At 35.4% G+C, this 25447-nt stretch overlaps 1 protein-coding gene across 2 annotated transcripts in view; it reads left to right on the top strand.

Moving 5' to 3' along the window:
• Positions 1 to 25447, top strand: part of MALRD1 (MAM and LDL receptor class A domain containing 1) — a 747156-nt gene that overhangs the window by 294738 nt on the left and 426971 nt on the right. For both annotated transcript variants that reach the window (XM_040645358.1, XM_040645357.1), the window contains exons 22-24: positions 5387 to 5543; positions 9109 to 9219; positions 12904 to 13117. In XM_040645358.1, the coding sequence (XP_040501292.1) occupies positions 5387 to 5543; positions 9109 to 9219; positions 12904 to 13117 (482 nt within the window). The remainder of the gene's footprint in view (positions 1 to 5386; positions 5544 to 9108; positions 9220 to 12903; positions 13118 to 25447) is intronic.

The following is a 25447-nucleotide window of genomic DNA, read 5'->3' as shown; positions in this document are numbered from 1 at the left end:
TCTTATGTTGTTTTTCTCCCCCCAGCATGAAACACATTATCAACTTTTCATGAATAATTTCATCTGAATCCATGGTTCTGCCACTCCTCTAGTCTTTTTATTTCTACATGTGTTTTACTAATTTTAAACTCATTTATTTTGTTTATCAAGTAGTTTTTGAGGATCTATGAACCAGGTGCTGCTTTGGAAACAAAACAGACACACACACAGACACACAGACAAGACATACACACTGACGCAGACACATGCAGACACAGACACACACACAGACATGCACACACAGACACACAGAGACCGCACACAGACACACACACAGACAAGCACACACAGACAGACACACAGAGACACACACAGGGACACACACAGACACACAGACATGCACACACAGACAACAGACACACAGACACAGACACACAGACACACACAGAGAAACACACAGACAAGCACACACAGACACACAGACAGACACACAGAGACACACACAGAGACACACACAGACATGCACACAGACACACAGATGCACACACACAGACACAGAGACACACACAGACACACACAGACAAGCACACACAGACACACAGACAGACACACACAGACACACACAGACACACAGACACAGACCCCCACATACTGTTGAACATCTGGCATACAGTGGATGGTACATAAGTAAGCAGTCAATAAATGTTAACTCATTAAATGTGGTATATATGTTTTCCTCCCAATCACTAATGATGATTCACTGATGATTTTGATCATCATTTTGGTATCTTTGGTAAACAGAAATCCTTAATTTGGATACAGTCCATCTTTAAATATTTCCCCTTACGGTTAGTAATTTTTGTATATTATTAAAGAAAACTTTCTCACTTCCACATTATGAAGATATTATTAGATTATCTTAGAGAAGCTTTATTGTTTTACCTTCTACACTCCAGGTACAATCTACCTGGAATTTATTATTTTTGAAAGCTGTGAAATAGGGGCAAATTTTGTTTTATTTCCCCACATTGCCACCTAATTTATTCAGTACCCATTGAAAAGATTGTCCTTTCCTTCAGTGCTCTGAAGAACCAGACTTTTCATAAATAAGGTGTATAATATATGTGAACAGGACTATTCCATCCATTTACCTGGCCCATTTGCCTGTCTTTACTCCAGCATCTCTGTCTTGATTATTCCTCCTTTATAATGACCAGATCTGTTAGAGTAAATTCTCTAACTCTGTTCTCCTTTACATTAAAATTGGCTATTTTCAGTCCTTTAGATTTCCATATGAAGCTTAGAATCTGTTTGCCAATCTGGGGGGAAAAAATCTGTAGAAATTGTGCTGTGTCTCAGTGAATCTATAAATCAGTGAATCAATTATACCTGTTCTTGATATCCCTAGGATTCTGGGATATTAAGCACACAAGAAATGAAGCTGGAAGTACTTATTTATTGAGACATAATTCAAATTAATATAATAATCCTGCCTCTTAAAAATGATCTTCACTTATACCCTCTGTGGTTTGTGGGACACTAAGCTGTTTATTCCATTAGCAGCAACTAATGACATAACCACAAATCACAATTATCATTTATTAAGTATATAAGATGGGCCAGGTACTGTTTTAGACTTTCTTTTATTTTATTTTTAATTCTTTTTAAAAAAATATTTTCTTTATTATTTGAGAGAGAAAGAGAGCTAGTGAGAGACTGAGAGAATGAGTGGGAGGAGGAGCAGAGGGAGGAGCAGGGAGCCTGACACAGGACTCGATCCCAGGACCCCCGAGATCATGACCTGAGCCAAAGGCAGATGCTCAACTGACTGAGCCATCCAGGCACCCTTTATTTCTAATTCTTTTTTTTTTTTTTTTTTAAGATTTTATTTATTTATTTGACAGAGATAGACAGCCAGCGAGAGAGGGAACACAAGCAGGGGGAGTGGGAGAGGAAGAAGCAGGCTCATAGCGGAAGAGCCTGATGTGGGGCGCGATCCCACAATGCCAGAATCACGCCCCGAGCCGAAGGCAGACGCTTAACCGCTGAGCCACCCAGGTGCCCCTTTATTTCTAATTCTTAAGACCTTATATGGAACATTTCATAAATGAGGAAACTAGTATGTTAAGAGAGGTTAACTAACCTGCCTAATGCTGTCCACTTAGTAAATGAGGAGGTCAGAGGCCAAACCCTTTTGTGTGCTTTGCTCACAATCCTATTCCCAGGGCCTCAGGCAGGCAAAACTGCAAAGACTGACAATAAATATGTGGGGATTGAATGAATACTTATGTTTTCTCTCTATCCATTTGCTATGACTGATTCACATTTCTTTCCCCAAGAAAAATGATAAAACTTTCAAAATGAAAATGGTTTTAATAAGTAGCAAATTTACATCCTATATTATCTAGCATAATACTGAAGTGAGAATGTGGTAAGAAATCTAGTTAAAGTGTGCCAGAAGGCCCAAACTGTGCGGAATCACCTCTTCATTTAATGCTTCAAAAAACTCTGTTACCTAGATGTCTTTAATGTTTTATTATTTCTTTTTTGAATTGATATTTAAAGTGGAAGCATGAACTCTGTCTTTTATGGCAAGATTACATTGATATTCAATTGTTTTCATCCTGGCTTTTTGATTTGAAGGTAAGGAGGAAAAAGACATACTTTAAAAATTATCTACCAGCTTATTAAAATGTAGTTGAGTAAAGCTGACCTAAATTAATAGAGACTAAATTTGAACCTGAAAGCCTTTTAGATTGTAAACAGAACCCCAGGCCAGTTTCCTTTCTATTTTACATGTTTTATTTTTTCTATATATTTTTCTCCTTTATGTGCCTCTTCTAAAAGTATTCAGTTCTTTAGCGTCCGTTTTACATACATGAAAATATGATTTCACTCCCATGTGGAATCTAAAAAACAAAACAAATGAATGAACAAAAAACCAAACAGACTCTTAAATACAGAGAACAAACTGGTGGTTGCTAGAAGGGAAGTGGATGGGGGTATAGGCAAAATAGATTAAGAGGTACAAACTTTAACTTGCAGTTATAAAGTAACTAAGTCACAAAGATGAAAAGTACAGCATGGGGAATATCGTCAATAGTGTTGTAGTAATACATGGTGGCAGGTGGTGACTACACTTATCGTGGTGAGCATTGAGTAGTGTATAGAATTGTCAAATCAATATGTAATACATCTGAAACTAACATCGTATGTCAATTCTATTTCAATAAAAAATTAAGTGTTGAAAAAAAGAAAATAAGCCATACAGAGCTGACCACGTTATTGGCAATATCATTATAAAAAACAAAACAGAAGCACACAACCAAATTATTACAGATTAGACCTGGTAATTTCAGCCTTTACCGTAATTTGTGCATATTGTACCAACTGATACATGGATTGGAAATCGAAATAGTAGAGTAATTCTTCCTTCTTTTCTTTTCTTTTCTTTTCTTTTCTTTTCTTTTCTTTTCTTCTTTTTCCTTCCTTCCTTTCCTTCCCTCCCTCCCTCCTTTCCTTTCCCTTCCCTTCCCTTTCCTTTCCTTTCCTTTCCTTTCCTTCCTTCCCCTCCCTTTCTCCTTCCCTCCCTTCCTCCCTCCCTCCCTCCCTCCCTCGGCACCATCAAATAACTTTATTCACACAAACATCCCTGAATTTACAAAGCTTCAGTCATCATCCACATTAGGGGGATCGTCAGTGTTCAAGGAACTTAAATATAATGTATCGTACCAACCCAAGAAACCTGAGTACAAAAATACTCGTATAAAGCTGTTCACATGTAGGTCCTAGATTACCAGCTTCTGTGCCAAAAAAGCAAATAAAGAAAAATGGATTTACTATCTAGTATTTGAAACTAACTTTGTGCCTGGGCTAAAACTTCCCTTGCACCTGAGTCGACCCCACACAAATGTTAGATCATTGCAACCTACTCTCTTGGTCTGATGAAAGAGGTCCCTAGGACATGAAAGCTTTCTTTAAATTGTTCCTAAATAAACTCCCTTCCTCCTGTGGGTGCTCCTGGAAAAAGATGTGGACACCTCTGGGCAACCAGTGACAGTGGATTCACCTCTTGATGGTGGTGGTGGAAGCTTACATTAGCCAACCCTCAAGTCCCACCTCCTGGTTTCCCCTCTGAAGACGTCTCTCTTGACAGGAGTCCCTTCCTCCAAGACTAGCAGGCAGGGTCAGAGATGGGCCTGGCATCCCAAAGGCTGTGTCTCAGCCCAGTGTGGGAGGATGGCCGAGGCACTATCTCCGGGCCTCAGCCCCCAGCTTGGCTGTTGTCACATTGCCAGTTACTCGTTGAGTTCAGTAGTGCTGTGCCTGTCTGGGGGACCACCAGACAGACCAAGGAAGGGGAAAGGAGTCCGGGGAGAGCAATAACCCAAGAGCTACCAGTGCCCCCAGGTATGTGGGGGGTGGCGGCACAAGCAGGATCAAACATGAGCAGGGCACTTGATGGCCCGGCTGGAAACCAGGCAGCATGGAGCAAAGTGAGGGCAGAGAGGGAGGGGCCCTCTCCTTAGGCAGTGGAGGCAGAGCTCTTGGTGTTCCAAGTTTCCAAAAGATACTTTGGCACTGAAACTCAGACATCCATCCTATTAAGATCTGTTTTCTAAAAAGATCTTTTTATGCAACAGCATAAAAAGAAGATTCCCACAATGCCAGCTCTTTACCTTTTCTTAGAAATAAGACTCAAGCAAAAATAATTTTATTGCTCCAAACACTGGTTTTCTAGGAGACAACTGAAAGGTCAAGGAGCTAAGAATCTTGGAGGATGCCGGGAATGCCCCGGGACAAGAAGGCTTTGAGGAAGGTGGTGACAGGTCTTCATACCACAGGGTCAGGGAGCAGAGGGAGTGCAGGGCGTATGTTCCTTGTCCCTGCCACGTCTTCATTTGCTCTGGGACCTCCACTGGCAGTGCTGGAAAGGAGGCCAGGGCCCTGTTGATAGTCAGATCTCCACCAGTGTTGGGCACATTTCTCCTCCAGCTATAAACACGGTATTTCTTTAAGTAAACAGTAGATCCACCCCCTCAGAAAGGCAGCCTCGGTGGTGGTGGTGGGGCAAACCCTGTCTAGGAGGAAAGAATTCCCACTCTCCTGTCCCAATGCCTCTGGGATGAGATTAGGCGAAGGCCATGACCTTTGTCCCCAGTCCGCAGAAAGGGGTCACATGGAGCCAGTCTTGAACAAACAGACTGTGGCATCCTCCTGGCTACTGGTAAGAAGCAGTAGAATAATTATTTCTGCTGAAGATTGTGAGTCATCATTATGCTATAAAACATTATGATGCTGTTAGGAAAACTTACAGAACAATAAAATATGGTCAGTGATGAACTAGATTACGTTTTATGATTTTCCTCTTTTTTTTAATATGATACACACTTTGTACTTTCCCCAGAAATACCACAGATGGCTGGTACCTGTATGCTGATAGTTCAAATGGAAGATTTGGTGACACGGCTGATATACTCACTCCTCTTATTTCACGCATGGGACCAAGATGTACCCTGGTGTTCTGGACTCATATGAATGGTGTCACAGTTGGTTCTCTCCAGGTAGTCCTTAGACAATTGCACTTTCTAAATTTTCCCTATAAAAATTCAGACTGTACAATTCACCATTATTAAAATATAGTCTGCTAATAGATGAGAATGGGTAATTATCACACCTTACTGGTTTCAGTATGGTATGATTGAAAAAAGGCTTTAGCAGAATTGGACCTGAACGGCCAGTAGGAAATTTTTACTGTTCATTTTATGGTTATTATCTTTATTCTGAGGTTACAGCTTGTGTGTAAGACAGTTTTGAACTTGAAATGTTTCATGTAGGTTTTGGCATCAGCGTTCTGAGAATACCAATGTTCTGAGAATAGTGCAAATGGATCGTACACACTTCGGTGACCTTTGAATGTGCATTCTTCAAGTTGGTGGTGCTGCTGCATTTTCCAGTTGTCTTTTTCAAATTGTTTCTTCATTAAAAAACTAAACTGTTTCAGAATTACTGTTGAAACTAATTCAAACTGTTTCAAGAATCTCACAGAGAACTCCGATATTAACTTTCACCCAGAATTCCTATTTTTTTTTTTTTCCCATTGTCCCAGACCATCTTTTATAGTAAAAATTCCATACAGGATCACGTATCATACCTGGTTATTTCTTCCTAGTGTCTTTCAAGTTGGAATAATTCCTTAATCTTCTCTAGGCTTTTGTCACCTTGATATTTTAAAGTATTATAATCTAATCCAATATGTAGAATCCACTCAATTTAGATTTGTTCAATGTTAAACCTATATATATGTTTATGTATATTTTATATATTTATATATTTTTTATTTTTATATATATTTTTTGCTGTAGTATCACCAATATTGTGTTCTTTTTACTGCATCCCATTGGTAGTATATGATATCTATAGGTCTTATTACTTTTGTTCCCTTTGTTATCAATAAATATTTTGTGAAGAGATATTTTGATAGTACGTAAAATCCTGTCTCAAGTCAATTTTACTTGCTAGTTTTTGCTTCCTTTGGTACTTTTAACTGGAATTAATTTTACTATGATGATTGCTTAGTTGTGATTTTTTTAACTTCATTATTCTGTTTACATTTGTTGGTTGGTTTTCTATTATAAAAAACACCATTACCACCACCAACACAATTCTGTCTCCATTTATTGATTTATATCAGTGTGGATTCATTGGTCCTTTTTGTATTCAATTTGTTACTGTTTATTATTATTATTTATTGATTTTTAAATTGCCCCAGATTTGCTCACAGGAGACCCTTTAAGCTGACTTCTATGTCTCTTCGACAATCCCATCAGTCTTTGAGCATTTTCTTCCTTTGTGTCCAATAAGATGTTCCAGACTCATGTTATTTTTATCCTGTTCCCTCCCTGGAGTTAACTTTTTCCAGGGGGTCCTGGTTTCTTTTAGAAGACCACGTTGCACAGGCAAATCAGAGAGAGGTTCTGGAGTCTCAGTGCACATCCCTAGATCTTGTTGTCTCGTATTGGACATACCTTATATAATATAGGAGGTTTTAAGCAGTACGCATAGACGCATCATTTACAGAGAACAAGCCAACTCAGTTGTCAAACATCTCCATTTGTACTGTTTCATACCCTGTGTAGCATTTTCCAGGAAGCCATGTATGACAGACCAATCCCAAAATTCTAGAATTGTTTACTGTGAGCAGTTTTAGACCAGGAAAGTCTTGCTAAATGCAGGCATAGCAAAGGGCTCTCCCCCTTGTCAAATACCATTAAATTGTTAGCGAAGAAGTATATGTTTAGCATATTTGCAAAGAGATTCCAGGTAGGTTACGTACTTTTTTTTCTTCCCCAGTAGAGAAAGAAAAAGAGACTGCAGGCCGGCTGCTTAACCACTTCTTCCTCTGTACCTTGATTATAATTTTAATATAAGGTGCTTTGTCTCCTTATTCTTTTACTGTCTTATTCTAAGATTTTCCTGGCTACATTAACTATTTATTTTTCCAAATAAGTTTTAGATAAACATATTTCACAAATGCTGTTAGTTTTTTTTTTACTTGAAAATATATTAAATTTACTTATAAGTTTTAGAATTACCTTCTTTATTATAGGTGAGACTCCTTACCAATAATGATTTAAAAATAAACTTATTTGTATATAAGTATGTGTGCATGTTTGATAATCTAAAAACATCCAATAGTCTTATGGATTAAAGTTACAGCTTATCATTTGTTTTACATTGACTTTAAAAAATGGTTTTTGGCAAACAATCAATACAGCTTACTGCAGGGTTTTCGTTAGAAAAGTGAGAATTATTTAACTGGTATATTTTGTGGTTAAGATTAATTATCTGAAATACACTTCCTTTTTATCAGGTACAATTGTGTATTAGTAGGTGAAAAATTATAGAATATTATTAAAATGTTATAAGTAGTAATCAAAGAACTAAAATGGCAATGCACATGATCCTTATTTTTGTACATGAACACATTTTCCTAGTCATTTGTATGTAGAATGTCATTCATGCAAAGATCTATTTTCCATACTTTTTCAAAGTACTCATCAAAAAATGATTTTTATTTTTTTAGAAATTATATTTTTTTGACCTTGATAGCGTGTTGTTTTAACTTATATAGACCAAAACCGTAGTGATATTTTTGTTAGCCCCATATTACTTAGAAATTCTAAAGAGTCTAGAAATGCTACTTGTATAAAATTAGTAGTTTGAATGTTATTTATACTCCAATATAAATAGCTGTTTGAATTGAATCGAAAATAAGGAGATAAGGAAACCATTAAAAGTAACTTTCACTTTCACAAGTCAAAACCTTCACAAACCCTTTACCAGAATAATTCTTTCAGCTGTACACATTGTATTTTTAAAAAGTAATGCTGTGAACTAATTAAATAAGCCAACTAAGTCATTTACTTTAAAATGTGGAATTGTTCTGCTTTTCCCTGTTCTCTTCAGTTACTCTCTAGTTGGTCCATTTTGGAGCATTCTAAAAGGAGAGTCAGGATGATTTGTCTGCTGAGACTGATTTGAATTTCCCTTTAGAATAAGGATAGAGTACTGAGGAGAATGCGAGGTGTCAAGGCTCTTGGGTGGGGAACTCTTACCATCACAGGATGAGTCAGTGCCCTCTCGTTGTCACCCAGCCGTGCTGTTAAAATTGAAGGGGTTCCCATTATATAACACACTGTCCCCACTGAACCCAAGAGCATGAGGAAGGAAAGTCATCCTCAAAAAAAAAAAAAAAGTTTTAGTAAGTAATAGGTGCTTTTCATTTTGACTCCATGAATATTACTTAATATATAAAATTCCACTTGTTACGTCTGTCAGATTTTTTAAAAAGCTAATGTAGTTAAAAGTTAATGAAATGGTGCCTAGACCCTTTGGACTTGACTGACAGATATTCATGTACACCTTTATTACATAAAGCTTGTGAGGGATCCTTGAGACACATTGCTGTATAGAAAACAAAGACATCTAATGAAAACTGTCCCCACTTTTCTCTAAGGGACTTCTTGTTGATATTAAAATTTTGAAAAATCCCTGGGCAAATTCTGAATGTTTAAAATTTATTAAGACAGAATATTTTAACACCTGTTACTTGATTTATCTCTGTAGGTACTCAGCAAGAAAGACAATGTTACTTCTAAATTGTGGGCTCAAAGAGGACAGCAAGGTGCACAGTGGAAGAAAGTGGAAGTGTTTTTAGGCGTTCAATCACATATACAGGTTTGTAAGCCACGTAGTTGGGTGATAAAGGAGTTTTGTTGAATTTTTTTCCCTCCAATCCTACTTTATTTCCTCTGCTCATATAGCCTCTTTGTCCTCCCATCCCCTTCCTGATGTGTTATATGAATGCCTGCCACTCCATGTAGCATTTCCATAAGGAATTTAACAGTTCCGGGTGTCCTAATTTCTCCCAATTAGACCAGCATGTTCTAGGACTATGTAATTTTCATGCCAACCATGCTCCACTTCACAGTCAGCCTCCCTCATACAAAGAACACCTCCCTCGACTTTACAGATATAATTCTCAGAGACTGCAGAGTAATTATGTTAATCCATTTCAAAACTAATTAAAAAGACTTTTGAAAGCACATTGTATTGTTGAACGTTATTAGAGGTAATAGGTTTACCTAATTCAAAAATGGGGGAGGCACAAAATTATGTAATGCTGTATTTGTCTTCATGTAGATTACAATAATATTAGGAGGATAAGACCTATACATACCTAACAGTTTAAAATAAGAAGTAGTAGGACATATGCTTAAATTGAAGATAATTACATGCCAAGGTAATTGGTATGGATTTTGTTTTTTATGCATTATCAAGAAAATAAGAACTCATGGATGTGCGTGCGTGTGCGTGCGTGTGTGTGCATGTATTTGGCAGAAGGGGGTTTTCTTGGAATGTGAGGCTTAGCTATTAAATTTTTTAAGATTTGGATCAGGAGAGTGAGAATCCAGAAGCATTTATGCTGGGGAACATTTTCTTAGTTTTAATTGCACAGGGCTTAATTTCAGGAATTTAGAACCATTTGTCTCTAGATAGGAGATATATCTTGGCTAATTATTGCATTTCCAGTCCTCTGTATATACAGAAATAACAGCCAGTTCTTCTGTGAATATTCAGTAGCTATCTATAGTCATGTGCTGTGTGAGAGATGAGCCGCTCTCCGTTCCAGTGGAAGCACAGCTAGCTACCTCTATGTAAAGCCATTGATACAACACTGTCCCCAGTTTCTTGGAATGGGAGGTGTAATAAATTCCATATGTTTTTGGCCTCTCGCTGGAGCCCAGTTTTCTTATGGGTCATTTGTAGATAATTTAAGAAATTGATAAGAAATAAGTTCAGCCTGAGGATGTAATTATTGGACTGCAGTTTCATAATACACAATATGAAAGTTATTTTAAAAATGATTCCACCTGTTCATTCTTTAAGATCTTTTAACTGAGGGCAGAAGAATCCTCAGCAAGAACATGGAGAAGGTTTTGCTGCTGCCAAACATAGGCTTCTACCCCAGGCAATGAATTCTTAACTAGTTCTGTGCAAGTAGAATATTTGTATAGTAAAATCATGTTCAAAATAACATTAAGGGGGATTTCAACAGGAGGAATCAATTATTAATTAACTTAGCATTTCTGAAATTTGCTTTTTCATATATTGAAATTTGAAGAGAAATATGCCCATGTTGTTTGAGTCTTAAAATTAGATAATAATGGCTTGTGAATATTTGATGTTTTTTTGTGATTCACTCATGCCTTCAATACAGGCGTACTAAGCCCCCACTATGTGCAAAGCTCATTACTACACCAGAGATAGAGTGATGAGCCAGGCATACCATCCTTGTTTCTTTCATTTTTACAATATCATTCCCTTTCACCTTAGAGAGAGGAATACCTGTAGCCCTTGAGTAAAAGTATAAGATGTTTTTAGGAATTATGTACAGAATCAGCACTGATTAGTTTTCAGAGTTTTATTTGGGAGCCCTCAAAAAAACGGAGTATTTAATTAAAATAGTTTGTATAACTAGAGCAGGCATATACATAGCACTTAGTAAGTGCTAAGTACTATTCTATGAATTTGAAACATTTATTCCTTTAGTTTTTACAGTAATTGTATGATCACTATCCCCCTTTTATAGATGTGAATAAGCAAAGACCTACGCCTTAGGGAACTTGCTCTAGTTGCATACTACAAGATGGCTGAGGCAGACTTTAAGCAAGGCCAGTTCATCTACGAGTCCATAATCTAAACACTGTGCCTTATTGCTTTCCACATTTTCCAAAATAATTAACCCTGCTTTTATTCTATTAAAATTATAAAAAATTATAGAAAATTATAGAAAAATTATAGAAATTATAGAAAAAATATAACTACTCTTTAAAGAAAGTATAATCACATTCAATATAAAAGTCTACGGAATCTTAACTAACATTTTTATGGAGCATTGGGGTATAAGCAGTGATTTGATCATTTGGACATGGCAGGCACCTGAGTCTATCTATAGTATTGCACAAAACAGATTAATAAGGAAACACTTATTATCTGATTTCTTTTTTACAGAACATTGTATCACATATTTAAATGTGTAGATGCACCCAGAAAATAGAGTACCCTTTTCAATTTGTGTATCAGTGTTTCCTTCTAAAACACTGTAGTCCTTATTCTTTCTAGTTTCACCTCTTCTTAATGGTTTCCAATGTCTCAATCTATCCAATTTATTTTTCTTTTCCAGCATATCTGTTCTGAAGAACAACTTATGTAAATTTGGTATATGAATTTACATAAAAATTGTATTTTTATTTTGTTTTGGTTTTGATAATTTGAGAGGCATGATTTTCAGTTATTCTATCATCTTATCTTAAAAGGAAAACACAGAGGTTTTCATACAGTCACATAAAAGCATAACACATCCTAAGGAAAAATAATAATTCTTTCAGGAAAAATGTTTAGATTTGGTCAAAAGGGACTTGGGAGTTTGAACAATAAATATTTTTATAAAATCACTTTAGTAAATCTGTATTCCTTGTTAACTCATTTTGGATTGTTCTAAAATTACTTTATATGAATATTTCTTATGTTAATACACAAACACATATTTGGCATGAAGAGAAATTTACTAGAAACATTCTGAAGTCATATCACTTAGAAATGTGAAACTAAACAATTTGTGACTTCTTGTGTTCTATGAAACAGCGTTAATTGTTCTTCCAAGCACTGGTAATATTGCAAATTGAAGATGATATTTCTAAACATTTTAGCAACTCCTGTTATTATTTTCCATCATTTATAATTCTTTTGGAGACCATGTAAGTGGGATATCACTGTCAGACAGTGGCACACATGAGAATTTTATTCATCACGTACATCAGCAAAAGCAAATTAAGATGATTTCAATTCCAAAAATGGGGGAAATTAAAAAAAAATCTCATGGTATTAAGGTCTGATATCTCGCTGTCACATAATTGGGGTGGACAGATCTGAGGAGTGGTGACACATTGGCCAAAATAAAGGACGTGGTTGTATCTTCTTTTGCTTCGTGTGGTTTGTGATTGGCCTCCTTCCTCTGATATAAGGTGAGGCTCTAAGAAGTGAGCAGGTCTTGTTTTGGGTGAGAGAGCTGCAGGAGCAGCATTAGGTAGGTTGGTGGCTCCCACCGGTTTTCGTTGCCACCCGTCCTAAGAATCTAGACAAGAGGCAGTGGTGTTACCACTCCCACATTTGTGGGATGACCCTCAAATATCTTGGGTCAGTTTCATTATGGGAGTATTTTTATTGGATTCAAACCTAATGTCCCATATTTCATGTTTGCCTCAAATTTTAAATTCTTGGACAATTCAACTGAAATTGGATTTCTTTCCTTCTTTCCTTTCCTCCTTCTCTCTCTCTCTTTTTTTTTTTTTTTTTTAGATTATCTTTAGGGCAAAACGTGGTATCAGTTACATGGGAGATGTAGCTGTGGACGATCTTTCCTTTCAAGATTGTTCCCCCCTACTTAGTCCAGACAGGAAGTGTACTGCTCAAGAATTCACGTGTGCGAACAAACAATGCATCGCGAAGGACAAGCTGTGTGATTTTGTGAATGATTGTGTTGATAATTCAGATGAGTCTACCTTCATTTGCAGTAAGTGGAAGTTTTCTATTTCCTTGCGTTTCCCTTTGTCTCCTACAACCTTACTCTGCATGTGGTGGGTTAATTGCTGAAACATACGAAGTATGTACAGCCCAGCAGCCAAGGCAGGTAAGGTGATTTACCTATTTAAATACATTTCTTTCTCTCTCTCTCAGTACTTAATTTAGAACTGTAATTCATTTAAAACTAGTTGGTGGCTTGGTGTGTGTGAGATAATTGGTGATAAATCGGAAAACAGGTGTCTTCAAAGACAAACGAATGGAAACAAATATTTTTCATATGAAAGAAAGTTTTGGAAAAAAGACAAGCAGAATATCCATCAATGCCATTTCATGCAGGGTTCACAAGCCTCTGTGCTTTGATGCATTGGAGAGAGTTGTCATTCCTTTGTGTAAATTATGAGATGTGATAAATGTTAATATATATATACACACACACTATAAAACATATATAGTATAATATATATATACTATATATACTATATATATTTAAATATATATAACATATATATTTATATACCTAGATAATATATTAAAGGGGTTTTCTAAAGGAAATACATATCAGCTATATGATTTTATTGTAGGAGCTCAACTCATAATAAACAGCACCTATTAAAATATCCTTAGCTAAATGGGCCATATATGTTCATTTGGGTAAGTCTGTAAATTCTGCAACACAGTCCAGTTATTACCTCATTGCCTTGCAAATGAGGTGAATACAGATTGTGGAAATGAAGGTTGACAAATTATTCCACTTACTGATAATAACTTTTTTTTTTTAAAGATTTTATTTATTTATTCGACAGAGATAGAGACAGCCAGCGAGAGAGGGAACACAAGCAGGGGGAGTGGGAGAGGAAGAAGCAGGCTCATAGCGGAGGAGCCTGATGTGGGGCTCGATCCCGTAACACCGGGATCACGCCCTGAGCCGAAGGCAAGCGCTTAACCGCTGTGCTACTCAGGCGCCCCATAATTACTGATAATAATTTCTGAGCAAGGATATTTTAGTTTGTTGGTGTTGAACCAAATCTGGAATATCAAGAACAATTTCAATAGAATAAGAGCTCTCATTTGTATAGAACTTTAACTTTAAGCCCTAATCTACTAATGTCTACCTGATCTTCACAGAAGCCCTGAGGGGTAAGTGGGACAGACACTCTTAGTGTATATTCCACAGATGAAGCTGCCAGCCAGAGTGCTTACGATTTTGTCAAAGTTCTTAAGACTGGTGTTGACAGAATTGATCCTAGAATCAAGTACTTCATGATTCACTGCTTTGCTCAAGCTACCATGCCACCTGTGTGTAATGCTGAATCTTAAAAATATTAAAAAAAAGTTATAGGTGTAGAAATCCTATTTATATCAAGTGACTTCCCTCAGTTGTGGATTATTTCTTCCAATATCTATTTATTAGCGCATTGGAACCAAGCAAAAATATTTGGCTAATCTTGAATTCTGAATTAATATTTATCTTTACCTTATAAATATTTTCTGCTGCGTGTTTAGTTACCTTCGGCATCAAATGCTTTTATAATTTCGTCATTGCCTTTTTCGCTTCAATATCACAGAAATCTATTAGGTTATCGGTCAAACAGAGCAGATATCATTCTTTGAATTTTATTTCTTATGTTGCCAATGTATCTCTTTCCCCAGATAAAATTTAATACAATTTTCAGTATTGAAAGTATCGACTTACTAATGGCTAAATTTCCGCAGAACTCTTTGTATTTAGGTTCTAAATTTGTAAATATTTCTAGGAATCCTTTGTCTGTGTTTAGGGAAGGACGTTGATACGCTGAGAGAATCTGAAATGTGTGGGAACTTACTGTCTTGGTAGTTCTTTAGTTTTTGAGAACAGTCGACAGACAATGTTACATTAGTTCCAGGTGTACCAGCAACTCTGTACATGATGCTGTGCTCCCCACAAGTGTAGCTATCATCTGTCACCAAACAGCGCTATTACAAATACCATTGACTATAGTCCCTATGTGGTATTTTTCATCCCCATGACTTATTCATTCATAACCGGAAGCCTGTGTCTCCCACTCCCTGTCACCCATTTTGCCCATCCCCCACCCTCTTACCGTCTGGCAACCATCACATTGCTCTCGGTATTTATAGGTTTGATTCTGCTTTTTGTTTGTTTAGTCATTTGTTTCGTGTGTCAGATTCTGCATATAAATCATATGGTATTTGTTGTCTTTCTCTGACTTGCTTCACTTAGCATAATACTGGTAGTTCTTTTGTATGAAAATAAAGGTAAAAGTAATCTTAAGACTTTGGACGGAATGTTGCACCAGAATGTGCTTTTTGATGAATTGATTGCCAAATCATTCTTGTTTAGGTTTTGAGTAGGGCTACTCGTATCAGTAATACTGGAGCAAGACAGCTGAATTGCTTCAGATATTATAGAGAAAAAAGAAAAGTTTTTCAACTCATTAGAACAAATAAACAACAAGATGTTAGACCTTAAAAAGAAACCCACATTATGATCCTGGTTCTCATACATGAGTATGGGTTTTTAAATAGCTTTGCTTATTTTTATTATGTATTTAAAAATTATGTATAATCCCATTCTACAGTATTAAATGTTTTAATTATAGAGTGGCTAACATATGCTATATGAATTATGAGTTATTATCCTATATATACTGTAAACTTTGATGCTCTAATTAGATCCAGAAGAATAGGAAGGGAAAAAAGATCTTAAAAATTACCATGGCAACTGATTTCAGAAATTTGGGTGACAACCAATCAAAAAATTAGCCTTAAGTTCCATCTTGCTTGGAGTTGTTGTTTTTTATTTTTTTGAGAATTCTAGGTAAAGACTGATGAATATCACAGCTCTAAGAAAACTTCTGAAATATCATTAGGTAGAAATACACCATGGTGGAATAGCAGAAAGAATTTAAAACTCCTTTTAAAGGAGTGGACCATCTCTGATGGAAAAGAAGAAAATAATCTTTTATTAAACAGAAGTACCTGCTGCTTTAATTTTCTGTAGATCAGGATAGACTCTGAAAACAAAATCTGGCAGAAAAATTAAAATGTCATTTTTGTCTTTATTATATAAATATGCCTAAAATATGGGACATAGTCAACAAGAAGAAAGTGATATGTATGTCTGACAGCTCTAAAATCTTATTTGAACATATCTTGCCAATGATATAGAAGCTCCTTTGGAAAGCAACCATATTTTTTTGTTTCATCATACATTCTAATTAGCATATTTATTGTTCGTACATAATTAAGAGCGTCTCAGGCATACTGAAAATAATTTAATTCTGTACCATGATTAGTAATGATGCTGGATATTTAATCAACATAATTAGTAAGTAATCTGAACCTAATGGGTAAATGTAACACCGTATTTACCATCTGCAGATATCTGTTCTTTTGAAACACACACTGAATATTTACCAAAAAAAGAGAGATTATATTATTATTAAATATTAAGGAAATTTCAGTAATTTAAAATGGATTAAAGTGACATGTCTTTTTAGTTGGGCTGGAAATTGAGAAACAAACTGAGGGCTTCAGAGGGGAAGGGGGTGGGGGAATGGGATAGGCTGCTGATGGGTAGTAAGGAGGGCACGTGTTGCATGGTGCACTGGGTGTTATACGCAACTAATGAATCATCAAACTTTACATTAAAAAATAATAAATAAAAAATTAAAAATTAAAAAAAAAACAAATGCTGGAAAATACCTATTGGTTACGAGAAATGCACTTTTAATAACCTATGCCTCCCCTCCAAAAAAATTATAATAAAATTAGAAAATGTTTAAATAACAATAATAAACAATGCATAAAAATCTTGTGGGATTTAGCTAAGTGAGAACTTAGAGAAAAAATTTATAGACATATTAGAAACCAATATATAGTTTATATTAGTTTATATTAGAAACTAATATATTATAGAAACTATATATAGAAACCTTATATTAGAAACTATTTAGCTAATAATGCAAATTAATAGAATAGAACATAGATATAAGACAGAGAGGGCTGGAAAGACATAAAATTTTAAAACCCTGTCAAGGGAGGTAGAGAAAACAGAGCAAATAAATTTAAAGCATATTTATTGAGAAGTTACATGTCAATCAGTGTTGGAGACACCTGGTATATATCAGTAAATGAAACAGGAAAAAAAATGGTTTTTCTCATATTCTAGATTTAAACAGAAAATGTTCTCTCTCTCTCTCTCCTCCATCTTCCACCCACCCCCACATTTGTCTATAAAATACATTATATAGTTTGTTAAAAGGTGACAAGTGCTGTGAGAAAATACAGAGTGAGCTGAGGGAGACCATTAATGGAAGGAAGGCAAATTGCAATATTAAAGAGCATGATAAGAACAGGCCAGGATGATTTGTTTATTTGTTTCTCGTGTATTGAGTTTGAGAAGTTCTTTGTAGATCTTGGATACCAGTCTTTTATCTGGAAAACAGTGTGGAGGTCCCTTAAAAAGTTAAAAATTGAGCTACCCTATGATCCAGCCATTGCACTACTGGGTATTTACCCCAAAGATACAGAAGTAGTGAAGAGAAGGGCCATATGCACCCCACTGTTCATAGCAGCATTGTCCACAATAGCTAAATCGTGGAAGGAACCGAGATGCCCTTCAACAGATGACTGGATTAAGAAGTTGGGGTCCATATATACAATGGAATATTACTCAGCTATCAAAAAGAACGAGTTCTCAACATTTGCTGCAACATGGACGGCACTGGAGGAGATAATGCCAAGTGAAATAAGTCAAGCAGACAAAGACAATTATATGGTTTCTCTCATGTATGGAACATAAGAAGTAGGAAGATCAGTAGGAGAAGAAAGGGATAAAGAAAGGGGGGTAATCGGAAGGGGGAATGAAGCATGAGAGACTATGGAGTCTGAGAAACAAACTGAGGGCTTCAGAGGAGAGGGGGATGGGGGAATGGGATAGGCTGGTGATGGGTAGTAAGGAGGGCACGTGTTGCATGGTGCACTGGGGGTTATACACAAGTAATGAATCATCGAACTTTATATAAAAAACCAGGGATGTACTGTATGGTGACTAACATAATATAATAAAAAATATTAAAAAAAAAGAAAAGAACAGGCCAGGATGAAAGATATTTAGTAAATCATTGAAGGGGGTTTGGGACGTAGCTAATACTTGTTATTTATTTTATTTGTTATAATTAAAAAAACATTATAGCCATCCTAGTGTGTTACAGAGTGGAATCTCATTGTGGTTTTGATTTTCCATTCCCTACTGACAGATAATATTAAGCATCTTTTCTTGCACTTACTGTCTATTCCTATATCTTTTTAGGAGAAATGTCTAGTGAAATCCTTTGCCCGTCTCTTTAGTGGATTTTCTTTTGTTGTTGAGGTGTAGGATTTATTTATATATTTTAGATCTTAAACCCTTATCAAATATATGATTTGCAAATATGTTCTCAATCTGTAGGTTGTCATTTTTATTTTACTCTTTACTTAATTTAATAGACTGTTTTTAAGGCGGTTTTAGGTTCACAGCAAATCAGAGCTCCCATATACATACAACCTTTCCTACTCTCCGTGTCCCCCACCAGAGTGGTGATTTGTTAACGATCAATGAACCTACAATGATGTGTCATTATCCATCACAGACCATAGTTGATTCAGGTTCCCTCTTGTTGAAAGGACATTTGATAGACAATATAGCACACTCTTATACTCAATTACTAAATAGCAGTCTTATTTGAGTCATGACAAATATTTTAAAGCACGTTTTTCCTCCTGAATAAAATCTTCCTCAAAATACCAGATTTTAGAAATACTAGTGTGCCATTTAACACTGTTAAAAAATAATCTAAACTCAGCTACTCAAATCTGGGCCCATGGATAAACAGCTCTTAGAATTCAGTACCCACCCCAGAATCATAAACTGTATTTTAATGACATCCTCAAGTGAGTCATATGCGCATTAAAATGTAAGAAGCACTAATCTAAACAATACAAAATTTTGTGAAAGTTGTCTGGTGAAAGGAGAGCTATTATTTAATCTATATTTCCTTATTGACATATGCACAGATATCAGGCTTTTAATCATTGGCAATAGTGTTTGAAATTTTAAAAAAATCATTCTGTGTATATCTTCTTGATGAGTTTAATTTATACAGTTACCTTGAAGTCAAGGTTGAGTGAGTATGTATATATTCGATTACCAGATATAATTTATTGGATGTATTCAGAAGGAATTTTAAATGAACATTTATTCAGTAATATTTATTCAACATGTATTATGTGCCAGGGTTTGTTCTAATTATTTGGATGTAGTTAACAATGTAGACAAATTTCCTGCTGTCAAGGAGCTTGCACTGTGGTTGGTGGTGGTGCAGAGGGACACAAACATAAACAAAATAAGTAAAATGACACAATGTATTTCATAATGGTTAAGTGCTCCAACAAAATGTAAAATAGTGAAAAGTAGGAAAGAAAATGTTTGGAATGGTGGTCTAGTTTTAAATAGGGTGGTCGGAGTCATCCTCACTGAGAAATTGACATTTCAATAAAGAATGAAAACAAATAATAATTAAGCCAAATGATACAGGTATTTGTACCTGAATTTTTTAAAACACTCAAAAATATTTAAAGAGTCAGCAATCATGAAAACACAATCCTTTCTATATTATCACCATGTCGATAGCAGTGTCCTTTGGTTTCGATAAATGTGTAACTATAATTTCCTGACGCAGTTATCCTTCAGGATTTTTTGTTTTGAGTTGACTTATTTATATCCTGACTGCCCTCTCTCATTTGTTATAGCAGAATTCTTTCATTTTTGAATGAACAGATGAATCTTGAATATATTTATATTGAATGTATTGAATATATAAATATAAAATAATATATATTTTTATATTGAGTATATAAATTATTATATAAATTAATATATAAATATATAATAAACATGCAATTGAATAATACATGAATTTTGAATATGTTTATATTGAATATAATTATACATATTTAACTTGGTGCTTACTGTAAAATTATGTTTATTACTTCTCTACCATATCCAGTTCAGTGTTCCATCTGAATCTTTTTGGCATATCAGAATTTGTGCTCGGTTGCAGCAAAAAATGAAATTCAAAGTGTAGGGTTCCCCAGTGGGAGGCAACAGTGCGGTAATGCACATCACGGAAAACCACTGACCTAGACAATTACTTCGTTCTTTGTCAATAGTCATAGAAAGTCTAACCAAGCATTTTGTAATTAACGCTTGCATCTCTGACATGTACTTTTCATTTATTTATTTGGTAAACATTGGGTACCTCTGATATAAGTGGCCCTGGAACATAAACAAAAAAAAATAAGATGCTACCTAAGTATAACTGTGGACTCCTTGTCTAGTAAACGAGATACATAAACATTCCCATTAAGAATGAGAATTAGAATAAGTACAAATCACTCTTAGAGGGGACAAGGGGAGATAATTTAGTTATATATAAAATACTAATCCCAGCATGAGCTTTCAAAAGTGATACATCACCTTGAAAACAGCTAGTGTGTTTTTAGAGCCTTTATTAATTATAGGCTGTGAATAGCTTTAGTTGTGCTTGGGAGATGATGTGAGAAAGTAGGCCAGGTATCATAACGTTCAAAACAGCAACAACAAAAAGACAAAACGGACTTCTGGTGAAGGATCAATTGTCTTAAGCATCAGAAATTCATTACTGTAGGCTGTAGCTGAGTGACTGCGGTTTAGAAAGCTCTCAGTCATTCCAAAATTACCAGTATTGGTCCCTGCTCTCACTAAGCCAGTGTTTTAAGTGACAGGTGTTAGGGCAGTATTTCCTATGTTATGAAATCAAGTAGTTATCAGGAAAGAAACAATTTATGTTAAGAGTATCTTTCAATCAATTTGTGCATTGCATATTTTCAAAAAGTTGGTATTATCAATAGGGTTTTCCAAATTATCCCCCCAAATCCTTTTCGTATGGGAACAATTATATTCTGTACAGAACATTTGTTTTATGAAACAGTCTGGAAAATGTTGCTTAGAGAATTTATTGTTATCACTTGATAGAATAAGGAAATACAAAGGAAGTTAAATTCCTAATGATGTCACCCAATGATAATTGGAAAACGGTATGAATTTTTTAACTTTGGATTTTGAAGTAATTATAAATTCATAGGCAGTTACAAAGGTGTAGAGAGAAATCTTGTGTGCCCGTCATGAATTTCCCTCAGTGCTACTATGGTATAATAGTAAAACCGGGAAACTGACATTGGTTCGATACACATGTATAGCTCTATGGCACTTTATTACGTGCATAAATTCATGTAATCATTACCACCATCAAGATATCCCATCCCCACAAACATCTTCCTTGAGCTACTTCTTTATAGTTATATTCCTACCATTCTTAGCTTTGGGAAACTACCACTTTGTTCCCCATGCTTATCGTTCGTCATTTTGAGAAAGTTGTATAAGTGGAACCATATAGTATGTGACCTTTTGAGACTTTTTTCATTCAGCATAATCCTCTTGTGATCCATCAAAATTGTGGTGTGCATAAGTCATATTTTCTTTTTTTATTACTGAGTCATGTCCCGTGGCATGGGTGTAACAGACCGTGGTACCGTTTTTCAGAGCAGCTGTGTTCTTTTCTATTACCACCAACAGTGCATGAGAGATCCGGTTTCTCTGCTGCTTTGCGAACATTTGGTATTTGCACTATTTTTATTATTGTTTTATTGATGTGGAGTAATACCTAATCATGGTCTTAATTTGCATTTTCTTGATAGCTGATGGTGTTAAACATCTTCTCTTATGTTTCTTTGCCATGTATATATCTTCCTTGGCAAAATGTTTCTTCATGACTTTTGCCTATTTTCTAATTTAATATTTTTAAGCTGTTGAGTTTAGAAGGTTTTTTTTCCCTTAATATATATTATAGATATAAGTCCTTTGACAGATAAGTGAGTGGCAAATTTTTTCTCCCAAGCTTTACATTGTCTTTTCATTCTCTTAACAGGAAAAGAGCATACATTTTAATTTTATTTTGATGCAATCCTATTTATTGATCTTTCCTTTTAGGGATCATGTTTTTGATCGTGTATCTGAAAACACTTCACCAAGTCCTAGGTCCCAGATTTTTTTTTCTATGTTTTCTTGTTAAAGTTGTATAGTATTATATTTCATATTTAAGTTTATGACTCATTTTTTAAAATTTTCATATAAGGGGTGAGATTTAGGTCAAGATTTCCCCCCACCCCCGTGATTATCTATTTCCTGCAGCACCATGACAAGACTGTTCTCTCTTCATTTGACTGTTTTGTACCTTTGCCAGGTATTGGCTGTACTTGTGTAAAGCTGTTTCTGGGTTCTCTGTTCTGCTTTACTGATCCAAGTTTTTATTCCTCTATCCATACCATAGTTTTTTTAACTAAAGCTAGCTATATAATAAATCTTGAAATTGGGGAGAGTGATTCCTCCTAATTCATTCTTCTTTTTCAAAATCATTTATGTTATTCTAGTTGATTTGATATTTCATAAAAATTTTAGAAAAATCCTCTCTATATCTATAAATTAAATTTAGTTTTGGTAATAATTTCATTAAACACATATATCAATTTGGGAGTAGTAACATACTTCATATGTTGAATCTTCCAATCCATGAGCACAGTATGTCTCTTCATAATTTATATTTCCTTTGATTTTTTTATCAGTATTTTGTAGTTTTCAACATAAAAGTCCTATACATATTGTTGGGGAGGAAGAATTTTCTCTGCCCTTCAAAGTCCTTCCAGTTGGACTGAGAATCAAATTGATATAAGACAGATTAACAGGAGAAAGTCAAATTTAATTGCATATGTACCAGGAATCCACACAGACAAGGAAATTCCAAAGACAGTGAGGCAACATGATGCTTACTTGAACTAAGGAGATGGGTAGGGCTCCGAGATTACAAAGGGGAGAAAAACCACTAGCAGGAAAGTGGCAGAGTTTGGAAGCAAAGGTTGCCCTATTATCTAGATGACTTTCTTAGGTAATTGAGGCATCGGTACTAATAGCTCTCATCATACTATAAGCATGCAGTTGAAGAGGGTAGGTAAAGAGCTTTCTTTGAATCTGCTGGGTTTTTGCTTTTAACTCAAAATAATGTTCATGCCAAAGTGACCCATCTTGGGAGGACCTGCCCTTGTCCTGTTACAACATTTTATAAAATATACACCTATCTCGGGTGCCAGGGTGCGTCAGTTAGTAAAACACCGAACTTTTGATTTTGGCTCAGGTCATGATCTTAGGGTCGTGAGATTGAGCCTGTGGAGTCTGCTTGAGATTCTCCCTCTCCCTCTGCACATCGCCTGCTCATGCTCTCTCAATCTCTCTAAAAATAAAGAAATAAATCTTTAAGATGTATACCTAAGTATTTCATTTTTTGAAGGATTATAAATGCCCTTAAATTTGAAATTTTGATTTTTGTGTGTTCATTGCTGGCATAGAGAAACACAACTAATTTTAAATGTTGATCTAGTATCCTACAGCCTTGCTAGACTCATTTATTTGTTTTCAGAGTTATATAATACATTTTTTAGATTTCCTGCATAGATATGTCATCTGAAAATTGGGACTGTTTTAAGTCTTCCTTCTTGGTCTGTGTGCCTTGAAAATTTGGTAGAAATCTCCAGTGATACATCCGAGCTTAGAGATTTCTTTTTCAAGAATTTTTAAATTATGAGTTCAGTTTCCTTTATAGTTACAAAATTACAAAAATTATTCTGTATTGGCTAAGTCTCTGCAAAGAATAGGTCCATTTCATCTAATTTGTCAAATGTGTACATAGAGTTATTTATATCATCCTAGTATCTTCCTTTTGCTATCTACAGGGTTTATGATATAATCTGTTTCATTCCTACTATAAGTAATTTGTCTTCTATTTTCTTTGATGATCATTTTTTAAATTGAAAATGCCAGTTAGGAAACACAGCTACTAACCCTTTTCTAATTACAATATAAGCAGTTTGTCAAAACATGATGCAAAGTTCAAGTAATTGAAATATAAAAACAAAGAATCTGAGAGTTTAAGAGGGTAATAGAATCTTGTCCAAGCTCTTTGAAATAGGACCTAACACTAAGTCTTCTGTGAAGGACTCACTTTTGCTTCATTACAATTAGTCATAAATTGTTTATCTCCATATTAGTACATATCACATTCTATTAAAATGTGAGGTAAATCCACTAGGACATGTTTATTGGTGAATCAGCCCCAACATCTGAATTGCTACTGCTAGTGATCAATGAATCACCAACCAATAAAGGAATCATTTCTGTAACTTCCCCAACCTGACAGACAATGGAGGTGGGAAGGGGGAATTACCTAATTCCTGCTTGAACACTTTCATGAGATAGTACATTGCCTCTTTTCATCTAACAGAAACCCTTGTTATAGTAATATTTTTTTCTAATATTGAGTCAGTATTTCTATATTTGTATAGAATGGGTGTTTGATGATAATCTTTCTTACTACTTGTGATTTGCCGTGATAAAACTTTAAGTATTGGCAAAAGGTACCATTGATTCTGCACATCTTTTCACACTCCCCTTTCTCATGTTTGTGGTCATAATGTCAGTATAAGTATTCTTGAGTTCTTTAATAACATCATATGTGCATGATTTTAGATCTCTACTATCTAGTCATCCTCTCAATGTATGGTTTCAGTTCTCAAATTTTCCTGTAAACATGGAAATTAAATTTTCTGAAAATACTACAGTACTCTAATTTTGATTTGACCCTCACAATGTTCAGTAAATCCCCTTTTCCCCATACTGCAACAGATTCATATAGCCTAAGGGTTTTAGTAGTTTAGTTTTTATTCTTTTAGTTAGTCTTGTGTTGATCATGACTAAGAACAATGAGTTGGGAGTTGGTTGAATAACATATAAGTAAGATTCCAGATGTTAAGAATTACAAAGATGGTAGCAAAGACCCAAAGGAAAGAGAGAGATCATGGTGAGTTTGTGGGTGGAAATCTTAGCATGTCTGGAGCATTTGGTTTAAGAGTGGAGGATAGCTTGAAATGAGTCCAGAGAGACAAGGAAGGGTACCTGGTAGTCTATGTTAAGAAGTGTATGCTATAGGGGCACCTGGGAGGCTCAGTCGGTTAAGCGTCTGCCTTGGGCTCAGGTCGTGATCCCAGAGCCCAGGGATCAAGCCCCATGTCTGGGCTCTCTGTTCAGCGAGGAGTCTGCTTCTACCTCTTCCCCCTGCTCATGCTGTCTCTCTTGCTACCTCTCTCTCTCTCTCTAAATAAGTAAAAATCTTAAAAAAAAAAAAAAAAAAAA

This window comes from Ursus maritimus, unplaced genomic scaffold (assembly GCF_017311325.1).
Source record: "Ursus maritimus isolate PB19 unplaced genomic scaffold, ASM1731132v1 scaffold_31, whole genome shotgun sequence".
Classification (NCBI taxonomy): Eukaryota; Metazoa; Chordata; class Mammalia; order Carnivora; family Ursidae; genus Ursus; species Ursus maritimus.
This window is presented reverse-complemented; position numbering and strand designations above follow the sequence as displayed.